This window comes from Camelina sativa, chromosome 15 (genome assembly GCF_000633955.1).
Source record: "Camelina sativa cultivar DH55 chromosome 15, Cs, whole genome shotgun sequence".
Lineage (NCBI taxonomy): Eukaryota > Viridiplantae > Streptophyta > Magnoliopsida > Brassicales > Brassicaceae > Camelina > Camelina sativa.
Window position 1 is genome coordinate 10,903,292 of NC_025699.1, and position 11,990 is coordinate 10,915,281.

General features: G+C 31.5%; 2 protein-coding genes and 1 long non-coding RNA gene across 4 annotated transcripts; 1 reads left to right on the top strand and 2 right to left on the bottom strand.

Annotated features, from left to right (window-relative positions):
* LOC104746389 lies at positions 4,818-8,352 on the top strand. 2 transcript variants are annotated; one of them, XR_760861.2, is made up of 4 exons: positions 4,818-5,099; positions 5,184-5,420; positions 5,541-5,613; positions 7,717-8,352. It is a non-coding gene; the product is annotated as an uncharacterized LOC104746389 (long non-coding RNA). The 2 variants fall into 2 exon arrangements; XR_760862.2 differs by having other exon boundaries at positions 7,729-8,352.
* Positions 5,608-7,686, bottom strand: LOC104746388 (F-box/kelch-repeat protein At4g05080-like). Its single transcript, XM_010467850.2, has one exon. It carries the CDS (start codon positions 7,287-7,289, stop codon positions 6,099-6,101), a length of 1,191 nt encoding a protein of 396 aa, XP_010466152.1. The 5' UTR covers positions 7,290-7,686; the 3' UTR covers positions 5,608-6,098.
* On the bottom strand, positions 8,413-9,848 carry LOC104748348 (F-box protein At3g19890-like). Its single transcript, XM_010470005.2, has one exon. It carries the CDS (start codon positions 9,818-9,820, stop codon positions 8,612-8,614), a length of 1,209 nt encoding a protein of 402 aa, XP_010468307.1. The 5' UTR covers positions 9,821-9,848; the 3' UTR covers positions 8,413-8,611.

Genomic DNA, 11,990 nt, shown 5'->3' on the forward strand with positions numbered 1-11,990 from the left:
AATGCCGTCAAACTTTTCGTTAAGACCATTGAGGTAGTGCATAACGAGCTGGCGGTCGGAGACCGGCGAGTCGACATTGGTAAGTAGTTCAGAGAGAGATTTGATCTTACGGCAATACTCCTGGACAGAGAGATCTCCGATGGTGATGGTACGGAGCTCATTCTCCAATTGCAAGGCATGATTCTCCTTGTTGTCATATAGAACTATCATATTAATGATATTTTATTTTTTTAAATTATCAATTCAACCATGTCATATGTCATATAACTCGTCCTGCAAAATAACTTGTTTGTGTTATTTTGAAATTTTAATATATTTAAATATTTATAATTTTCAACTTTTTATTAAGTTTAGATATATCAATTATAATATTAAAAGTTGAAAATTTACTATATACGTCTAAACTAAACAACAGTTCATATTGAAAAGACTCAAATCATATATATAAAAGTAAGGTTTTGGTCTTTCTTTATTGGTTGATTTTCATTTAATGTTTTCTAATTTTTTTATATTTTATTTGCTTTCTAATTGCTTTAAATAATATTTAAGACTCAATAAACACAATACATTTAACTCACATATTAAAATAAAATTATAACTGAAAATAAAATAAATTATGCATTAATCATATTCCAGCACTCAATTTTATTCAAACACAATAAATTACTATTGTAACTCCATAATTCTAAATGTAACTTCCATCATTTCTTATCATATAAATAAGCATTCTCTCAATCTCTCATTCTCTCATACTGGTATTCTTTTACTATCTTATTTTCACATTCTCTCATTCTCTTCTACAATACCTCAAATCATTTTTCGTTTTTTTATTTTATTTTTGATTTCTTATTTTTGTTGTATGGGTTGTAAAAAACAAATGAAATATCATTGTAAATTTTTAATGCTGAATTTTAATTTTAGACTACATGATATATATTTTACATTGTTCTTATTTTAAAATATTTATCTCCATTATCTAATTTGGATTATGATCTTATAAGTAATCATTCTCTCCTCCTCTCCCACCAATATCAATTGTTGTTATATCTCATATGTGTTGTAATAGTTTGATTCTATATTTTAATTTAGAAAGTATTATACATATATGTATATATATATATATTTTACATTGTTCTATTTTTTAAAGATTCATCCATTATCTAATTTGGATTATCATCTTATAGTAATCATTCTCTCCTCCTCTCCCACCAATATCAAATGTTGTTATATCTCATATGTAATGTAACTTGTAAGAGTTTGATTCTATATTTTAATTTAGAAAGTATTATATATATTTAACATTGTTTTCAATTTTTATTTTATTTATATAAAAATAAAATATTTCTTTTATATTTCTTGCCTTTCTAATCTATTCATATTTATTTTTTAAAATTTGCTTAGTTAAATTTAAATTCACATATGTTGGTTTTAACAAAAAAAATCAACTTTATTTGAAAATTAGATGTTTCTATTCATTTTTAAACGATTAATGTGTAACATAATATCCTACTATATTAATTGGGAAGTACAAATATAAAACTAACCTTAAAATGTGTAAAAAAATTATATTCAATTGCATTAGAAAAACTTAATTAAGATTAAATAATTAATTAAATAAATATTTCTAATTAAAAAAACAAAAATAAAGGAAACATCAAATAAAATAAATTGTAGAAAAGTAAAAAAAAAATCTCGTAGAATCAAAACTAATTTGTACTTAAAAAAACCTAACAGATAATTTACATGTTAGTTATATCTTTTTACTTACTTCACAACTATAACAAAGATTTCATAAATGTTTAAATAATTTTATTCATTACATGCAAATGTTTTATTGACAGGTTTTCAATAAACATTTTTTAAATACAAAAATTATTATATAAGCAAAAAAAAAAATCACAAACCATTATAAATAATAACAAAATAAATTATTACAAAATTTCATCAAAAAAAAGTTCAGCCCGCGGTTTTCCGCGGGATAATACCTAGTATATAAACATTTTGTCTTGCAATCATAAGTTCCATTTCCATTGCTTAACTCCATGGTTAAACTATAATATATGTTGTCCTATTTGTAGGAACAACAACATACTTATTTAATATATTTAAAAGAGCAGATAATTAATCGAAATAAACATTTCTCCAAACTTTATAATTCAATCAGTTTGAGTGTACTTATTACTTTGAAAAACCTTTACATTAAAGTTCATACAATCATATAAGAAAACTAAAATACTATGTCACTTCATATTTGGAAGGAAACACTTGGTATTCCTTTTTAAAAAAGTCAAGACACATATAAAAATTTATTAATATTTAACACACTTTAAAGGCATAAAAGGTCATTTAACTCAAATAACTTCTATCCAATAATTCCATACATTCCTCCCAGAAAAATATATATATATATATATATATATGTTCAAGATTATATTTAAATATTACATAATTTTTTAGTTAGCTAAAATTATAGTCACATATATACAATGTATGAGGTTATAAATTTATTGCCTCTCTTAAATTGCCCCTTCGATCTTCTAAATTACACTACATCTTCCTTGTAATGGTTAATATGGGTCAACAATCCCCTATTTAATAAAACATTAGTACACAACTTCAAATTTGTAGACTATATAATTTTAATAAAAGGTTACAAATGGGTTATAAAAAAATTGATATTAATTTGTATTAGATATATGTTACATCACGTTGAAAGTCTTAATCTGTAACCTCTTCATTTTCGCAAGATTTTAAGAGGATAATCTTAATTCTCTTTTACACCAAAATATATCGTTCAAAGATTTAATTGCTACATCACGTTGATTACAAAAGCAATAAACAGAATATTCCAAATTAATTTTCCACAGAAAAAATACTGGTAACCATAAAAAAAGAACAAAATCTAAGCAAATAATAACAATTAATCGTGATTCCTAATATCTTGATCTACAAAATCTTCAAAACTGCCAATATAAATAATACAAATCACCTCTCACAAAAAATACCTCGCTCATATTCATATACCTAAACACGAAAAAAATATATATTTTAAATTAGTTATATAATAAAACGGAAGTATACAACATTTTTTTGTAGACTATATAATATGAATTATAAAATTAATTATTTAATTATTTGGTAGGTTATAGGTTATATGAGTTGTAACCATTAGTTAATCTCGATTTAAGATTTTCTAAAACAGGATATTCGAAAACATAAAATAAAATCTCCAAAGAATATTTAATTAATCATATATAGGCAAACAAATCTCAAAAAATAACCATTAGTTAATCTTGATTTAAGATCTTCTAAAACAAGTTATTCGAAAGAATAAAATAAAATCTCCAAAAAATATTTAATTAACCTTATATAGGCAAACAAATCTAAAAAAATAGTCACTCTTCCGCGGATTAAGAGTGATTTCCAATTATACTATAAAATAAACCGATCAATAATCTATCGTTACCTTTTGATAACGTATCATCTTTCGGTTCATGTCTTATAATTTTATCATACTTATAATGATGCTTATTATGTTTATACACATTAGAATATTACAATTCATGGTGTACTGCGAGTTAAAATATTACACGACGGGTTTATATGACATGACGTGTTTGAGTAGATACTAATATAAATTTAAAATTTTGTTAGTTCGGTGCTACACGGGTAAAATATCATTTTATTATTTGTTAATAATATGAATATTAAATTAATAGACATATCTAATTAAGTTGATTAAATTAATACTGTAACAAAAAATTAACAAACAAATTATTATTTTTTATCAAATAACTTAACTCACGGTGTACCACGGGTCAAAATCTATACAAAATATACGTTCTTTCCATAAGTCATATTCAACATATGATTTAATGGCATAGTGTTTCCTAAAAAAAATAAGTTTAAAACAAATAAAACAATCACATTTATAGTGATTTAAGTAAAAATATTAGAAATTTGTGCTCTAGCACGGATCCATCAGTTTTAGCAGATGATTTTATTGCATAATGTTTTATTCACTAAAACTTTTAAAATAAATCACATAAATTAGATTGTATATAAAAATTACAATATAAATAAAAAGAATTTCAACCCTGAGCACGGGTCCTAATCTAGTTCTCTTTATTACACGATGCCATCGATATAATTATTTGCCTTGAATTGTTCATACGCTCGATGTCCTATATTCAAAAACGCTTTGCTCCATGATATGCTAAATTTATTGCCATATAAACGTAACAAAATTTACTGGAAATCATATATTCAAAAACGCTTAACTCCACTATCTGTTTAAATGTAATGAAATTGTCACTCATTAATTCTCATATAAACGAAATTAACGCTATAAATTATAAAATTAGACAAAAACATGGGCATACAAACATAATCACTTACACGAAAGATAATTATTTTAAAAAATAACTTAGTATTGCAACATCAACGTATGAAGGATTTATATAAGCAGTTAATTAGAAAATCTAAAATACAATAAATGTATTGGGAACAATATCAATGATAAGATTGGATCCTCAAAAACAAAAAACAACATCCTCATAATTCATAAAAAATAAACGCCACAATTGTACACCTCTAAACGAAATGGTATAAAGATATAGTGTATAAATACAAATGACTGCGAAGCCCATATATATCTAATTAAAACGAAATAATACAAAAGAAAAAACGAAAAAGACCAAAGTGCCAACTACACAACAACCAACGCGTTGCATCGTTGCATGGGGAGCACCTAGTAGTCAAATAAAACAAAATAAATTTGTTACCAACCGGTCTAACACTTGACCTTCATAAATTGAACCGGAATTGCAGTTAACTCCAACTTTTTGGGGTCTAATTGACTCAAAATATAATTCTGGGGTTTAATGTATAATAAAATTATAAACTTAGGAGTGAGTTTAGAAGGTTATGTTCCTCGTTCAGTAACTGAAATCTTCTCTGCGCTTTCAACTTCACCGCTACACACACTCTCTTCACTTGTTGGAACAACAGTCGCGCCAAAATTCATCATCAAGGCTTAAGCTTTCTTTAATGGAAGGAGATACCCACGAAGGATCTCTCGATCTCCAAGCGATTCGCAGGTTTTTTTTTTCTTTCTTTCCCGTCTCTCTCGGGTCCTTGGTTTTTGTGTTTGCTTGTTCATCTATTTTGTTTTGTTTTCTCAGCCGCGTGAATGAGGTCGATTTCATTCACCGGAACTACAGAGACGAACCTGAACAATCCGATTCCGAGACTCTGATCCAAGATAATTGCGAGAGATTTTATAAATTTGGGATTTTTATGGTCTAATTAAGTATCTCGATAGATGGCTAAAAAATTCACAATTTTTTTTTATGGGATTTTGTGTTGACGAAGCTGAATGAGATTGTTGAAGATTGATTTATTGGATGTTGAAGATTCAGGTTTGCTATTCGTTGCTTTGAAGCCCTTTTTACATCGTTGCTTTTTGAGTAATTTGGTAACTGTTGTTTCCTTGGGGATTAAGACTTGAGTGAAGATTTAATTAGCAATGTATCTCACAGATGCTTACTTGGAGTACTGAGAAAGGAGCTTCATTCAGTGGAAGCTGAAAGTGCCAAAGGTCTCCTGCTGAAGGTATTGTTTTTTAGTTTTCTTCTGCTTATTTCATGTTGAAGAAAGCATGATACCTATGTCCTACTATATATCATTTATGCTTTTGTGCCTAGTTGGTATAATGAAGGATTTGATTTTAATTGGTGGAGAATAACTTTTTACTCATGCCTGAATAAAATGAAAAAAGTCTTAAAAGTTAATTTGCATCTTCTACATCACTTTGTATCATAGATATGCTTGATCTTCAATCATATTTATGATACTTTTTTTTGTTTAAGAAATGAAATCAGAGACACCATAATTTGTCTCAAAATCTCTTGATAAAGTTTCTAACCAGCTAAAACTGTCTGTTTAATCAAAAAGTTACAAAATAATAATCGGCTAGTCTTGTTCAAAGAACAATGCAAAAGAAAAGATTAAAAAAAAAAAAATCGAATGATAAGATAATTAAGCTATCATCGATCCTAAAATAACTAAGTTTTCTTGTTTCCTTTTGCCCGTAGCGGTTAGCGTTGTTGTGTTTTGTTCCTTTTCATTCTCTTCCACTCTTTTATGTTGCTCTTCCACTTCCTGTTCCTCTCACGTCTTGCAATTGGGTCATCAATTTGCACTAAACTTGGAGCATAACAGCTAGAGCACACAAGTGGGGCGTGGAATGCTTTAAATTTTCCATGAGTCACTTTTTTCAAGTATTCCTTATCTCCAATGATGTAAGAATTAGTCGTTTTGTAGATGTCAGATTCAGCTAAATCAAAAACCACGGCGAGTTTCTTCTCAACGTCAATGAAGAAACAGCTATTTTCATAAAAATGAAAATCAAGACCAACCAGTGGCTTAATGTCAACTCTTAAGAAGAGGGTCCACGACACATCATCGGGCACTATCTTAGTGGTAATCCAAACCTCAATCATAGATGTATGACATTGTTGATATAAAGCTGCTAGTTTCTCTTCTTTAACACAAGAAAAATTCCTCGAACCGAACGGCAAAAAATGAAATTTTCCAAATATTTCTGCTGTAAAATCAAAACAGATTAAGAAATAAGGGTCATCAGATGCATACCCTTCAGCTACTCTTCTTTCTCTAGTCCAAAAGTACGTATTCCCATCTACCGATTCGCCCAACTTATCACAATCAATATCCCATTTGGGAATGACAGTAAAAGTCCTCCATGAACTAGACTTAACATCGTAAATTTCGTAGTAGCCCTGGTTATTATTGAAAAACTTCAATATCTTGTGGTTCTTGTTCTTGTTCTTGTCATATCCTAGGGCATATGTGGATCGTGTTCTTGTTTTGAGATGGATCCACTTGGTTTGTCCCAGATACGGGTTCCAAATCACAAGCCTTGAGTTATCCATGGTGACACATAACAATAAACCGTCGCAGTGATAGATTTGAGATATCTTGACGTGATTAATAAAATTACCTATCTCCTTTATTGATGGTTTAACGAATTCTTCATCACTATCTTCGTAGAGGACTCCATGTTGATCGAACTTTATTGAAAAAAGCTTATACTTCTTCATCATGAATCCTAGAAACTGATGCTTTGGTTCTCCTTTACATAGAATCCGATTTTTGGATAAAGCGTTCCATCCTTTGCAAGTACATCTCACTGCTCCAAGAGAAGTTATCGGTACCTTAGACAATATCTCCTCTACCAAATCCTGCGTAAGATCCGACAACATAGTCATCGTTTTCAAGTAAGTAGAAAATTAGGGTTTACAACTTTCAAGCTTGCCCACTTTTTTTTTTTACGATTATTTATATGCTCTTTCTCGTAACCTAAAAACAAGTCTTAATTGCCCACAAAGTGCCTTTCAAAATATAGAAGTTTCATTAAATTAGTCTAATGGAAACTGCCGTATTTGCATTTTTAACTTTCCACAACTCAAACAACCACATCAACAAAAGCTTATATAAAACCTTGAAAACTTCCAGATATCAAAACTCGCTTGTAGCCCACGCTTATTTACTTGCCCGTTTTGATTGTCGAAGCTTGCCTTATTACCGTTGATTGATACACCTTAGAATATTACTATGAGTTTTTTTTGCTAAATAAATTACTATGAGTTTACTAGAGCTTTTTTTTTAGTATTCATTGATTAACGATAGTTTCAGCACTATACATAGGAGGCAAAACCCGGTGTAACAGTCAGCAAGGACTCTGTCAGTGAAACTGCTTGAAGTCCCTGCCGAAACCTTAAGGGCATTTTGTGGTGGCTATCAGCGGAGAACAGCATGTGAACATTGTAAGAGACTGGAGCCTGGAGGAATCATCCAGACCTTGTGTTGAAGGAGGAAGGAGAAGAAAGGGGTCACACAAATGCATATCGATCTACTTCATCCTATTCCTAAACAGAGGCCCTCTCTTCTTCTGACATACATTAGATATGGAGATGATCGAGAGGTTCTTATGATGAAGAGCAGAGGGAAAACGGGAAAGATAAAGATCTTTATCAAAAAAATCTTTATCTTTTTTGATGCAGGTAAGAAAACGGGAAAACGGGGAAGATAAAGATTTTTTGATGCAGGCACAAACTGGTAAATCCACTTGCATTAATTTCTTCATTTTCCCAAGAATTTAATGCAAGTGGAGAAGGACTTTTATTAAACTCGTGCCTGCATGAAATGAGTCTAAAGTTAATTTACATCTACTACATCACTTTGTATAAATGATACTAGTTGATGTTGTCTATGTTAGATCGTCAACCATATATATCTCTTTTCCCTAAACAAATGGAATCAGATCGAACACCAGTTGTATACTTGTATCAAAATCAGTTAGTTATGCCGGTAAGAAATTAGACGATAAAGAGGAAAGAACTAAGTTTCTGATTATTTAAAACTGCTTCAACCAAACGGAAACGAAATAGTTCTTGACTAGTCTTGTTCAAAGGACATTGCAAAAAGAAATAACAAAAACAAACAAACACTAATGAAAAGGAGATGCAAGAAAAAAGAAAAAAAGAAAGAAGAAGATTGTACAATTATTGTTGAGTAGTAGTACTCTCTTTCACCTTATGTTCTTCCTCTTCCTCTTCTTATCTTGCGTCGTTTTGCGTCCAGCATTTTGGTTGATTTGCACTCCTTCATTTTGGTTGATCTTCTCTAAACTTGGAACATAAGAGCCACAGCACATAAGCGGGATACGATACCCGTCCACCTCCACAGCTTCTCCAAGAGCCACTTTTCTCAAGTATCCCTTCTCTCCAACGACGTAAGCTGTGTGGTAACAGCGTTTCTTCTTGGTCCTTTTATCAGATTTCCCGTCTAAGTTAAAAACGACGGCGAGTTTCTTCTCTTCGTCAATGAAGAAACTGCCAGCTTCATCTTCACGTTGAAAACCAAACCTAATGAGTGGTTTCATATCAACTTTAAAAAACTTGCTCCACGACACCTCATTGGGCTCAATCTTAGTTGTTACCCAAACCTCCATCTCACGTGTATCCCAGCTCTGATATAACACCGCGAGTTTCTCTTTTCCAACACAAGAAAGAGTCCCAATGTAGTTCCTACGATGCTTATAAGGCACATCAAGAAAATCTCCAAACTTCTCCGTCGTAAAGTCAAAACACAGCAAGTAATCAACACGATACTTAGCTTTTACTCCTTTCTCTTTAGTCAAGAAGTAAGCATTTCCATTTAAGGCCACGCCGCGGTGGTAAGAATCTATATCCCAGTCTGGGAGATGATCTGTTTCCCCCCATGATCCAGACTCGAGATTGTAAACTTTGTACTCGTAATAATCATCGTACAACCTCAAGATCTTGTGGTTCTTGTCCTTGTCGTAACCGAGAGCAAACATGTCTGTTTCATGGTAAGGTTCTTCCAGATGTATCCACCTGTTTTGACCCGAATACGGATTCCAAACCACGAGAGTTGAGTTGTCCCTTGCGACGCATAACACCAACCCATCGGAATAAAACACTTTAGAGATGTCGATTTGGTTATCAAAATTACCTCCGTTAATCTCCTTGATAGATGGACGAACGAAGTCTTCACCGAGTATTCCCTGGAGATTGAATGTCATAGACAAAAACCTATGGTCCATCACCATAAACCCCAGGAACTGCTGCTTTGGTTCTGCGTTACACAAGAGGCGATCTTTGGATGATTCGTTCCATTGTTTGCGAGTGGATCTTACTGCTCCTAGAGAAGTTATCGGAGCCCTACACAGTACCTCGTCCACCAACTCCGGCGAAAGATCAGACATCATCGTCATTGTTGTCAAATGGGAATTTAGGGTTTTTTTTTTTTTTTTTTTTTGCTTTTTCTAACTTTCTGCCCAATGCCCCCAGTACCCCTCCACTCTCTTATATACGCGGCTGTTAGATAAGGATTTTTATCTTTTTTCGTATACGTTATCTAATCATTATATATTCAAATCCCTAGCATTACTCGATCGTGTCTATATAATCAATCACATTTACTTCTGTGAACCATGTGGTTGTGTTAGTGGATCCCTATGACTGTCTTAGTGGATCCCTATAACTGCTCCTAGAGAAGTTGAAGGAACCGTAGTTTAGAGACTGCCGCCGCTATAGATAAATAATTATAAATTAGGGATTTAAAACCATTTTCCCACTAAATGTTTTTCCTTCTTTTTAATAACTTTCAAATTAAAAAGATATATATTATGATTTCTTATCCTCGATCTTATATAGATAAATAAATTGAATCTAATTTCGTATGAAATTCAAGGTCATAATTTACACTTCAAGGTCTGCAAATGGATGTCATTTTTAGATGAAAAATAGATTCTTAAAAATGTAAAATCGATTATTTATCTCTTTCATTTTTAATGCGGTGAAAGCGAAAAATATGAAAACAAATTTCATCGACTCTAATGGAGATGAACAAGATGAAAGCTATTCATTTTTTTTTTCATCAAACTATTTTCATTCCATTCATTTAAAGGATAACCATTTACAGCCACGATTCGAGACCTTGATATTGGAGATATAACTAATATTTAACATGTTCGATTGTTCGGGTCTTTGACTCAAGAAAATTATGGACCTAATTAAAGCTCACTATCTTTTAGTTAACTATAACCTTGTAATTTAAACCATAAACATATCCCAAAACCCCTTCATACAAGGTTTTTAATAACCTCAGGATTACCAACTGAACAATTTTAAATCACAAGTCATAGTCATGGTTACTCATCTAGCTAGTCACCTAAGTGATTAATTTTACCGTTGAACTTGCCTCAAAGCTTGTTTTCTCTAGTTATATCAATGTATCCAAATAATTTAGTTTGGTGCTAGAGACTAAAAAACTTATGTTTTAGAACAATGGGTTGCGATCCTCAGCTTTTGGTTAGCAAAACTCCAATCATTGCATGATAAAAGAGAAGAAAAGAGAATAAAAGAATGAAAAGGGGATAATGCAAGAAACGTAGAAGGGATCTCGTTGATACCTTTTGACCGATAGTACAAGACTCGTTGATTTGCTAAATTAACTCTCAACATACAACTAATTGCACACATGTGGGCGACCATACAGACATTCTCAACATAATTAACTCCAAGATTCACTTCCATTTTCTCTAATGACGTTACCCGTTTTGAACTCCACGATTCGATTTATTACATATATAAGAGTCATACTCATCGAAAATCTTCGAGACATGTGGTTACAGTTCTTTTTGTATCCAAGATCACACTTGCTAGTCTGTCAAGTTCTAGGTTGATCCACACATGGTTATTCCCATATACTGGTTCCAAACCACGAGTCTAGCGTTGTCCCAAACCAATAAGCCGTCGTAACGAAAGAGTTTAGATGTATCAACTTGATTGAATACAGATTTACATATAAAAAAATGGAAACTTTTTGTTACTTAGTAAAATGGGAAATCCTGTATCGGAAAGCAAATTTGCTTTGTAGCAAACGCATACCAACAAGAGTAACACAGTTGTTTTTCTTTTCTAATATTTGTTCTGTACATAACCTCTAATACTTGGGAGGCTCATATAGTTTCCACTTTCCAATAGTCTTCCGCTACTTTTTTGTCCTAACCAAACGATTTAAGTTTATGCAGAATCTCAAACCCCAAACCACATTATCTTTTCTTTTCTCTCTAGAAATGCAGAATAAGAAGAAAAGAAAAGGGTTGAATATGAATACATACTACAAGCTATTGCTCTCAACAGGTTGTACCTGTAGGCCTCCTCCTCTGTCATCGTTCACCAACTTTTTTAGGGATCGGTATTGCAGCCGCACATTGTCTCCGCTTTCGACAATCTTTAATAGATACCTGTTATTGTAAAACAAATGAAATGGATTAGTTTGAGAGTAATAACTCGAGCGTCACCTATCAAGCATAGTTTTCTTTCAGATCTTATAGATCATAGAGTAATAGTTACCAGCCATTGAGACATTGAGATGTC

Bases quoted from the DNA above. Each gene is read 5' to 3' on its own strand.
- LOC104746388 (XM_010467850.2), bottom strand. From the start codon at position 7,289: ATGACTATGTTGTCGGATCTTACGCAGGATTTGGTAGAGGAGATATTG.
- LOC104748348 (XM_010470005.2), bottom strand. From the start codon at position 9,820: ATGACGATGATGTCTGATCTTTCGCCGGAGTTGGTGGACGAGGTACTG.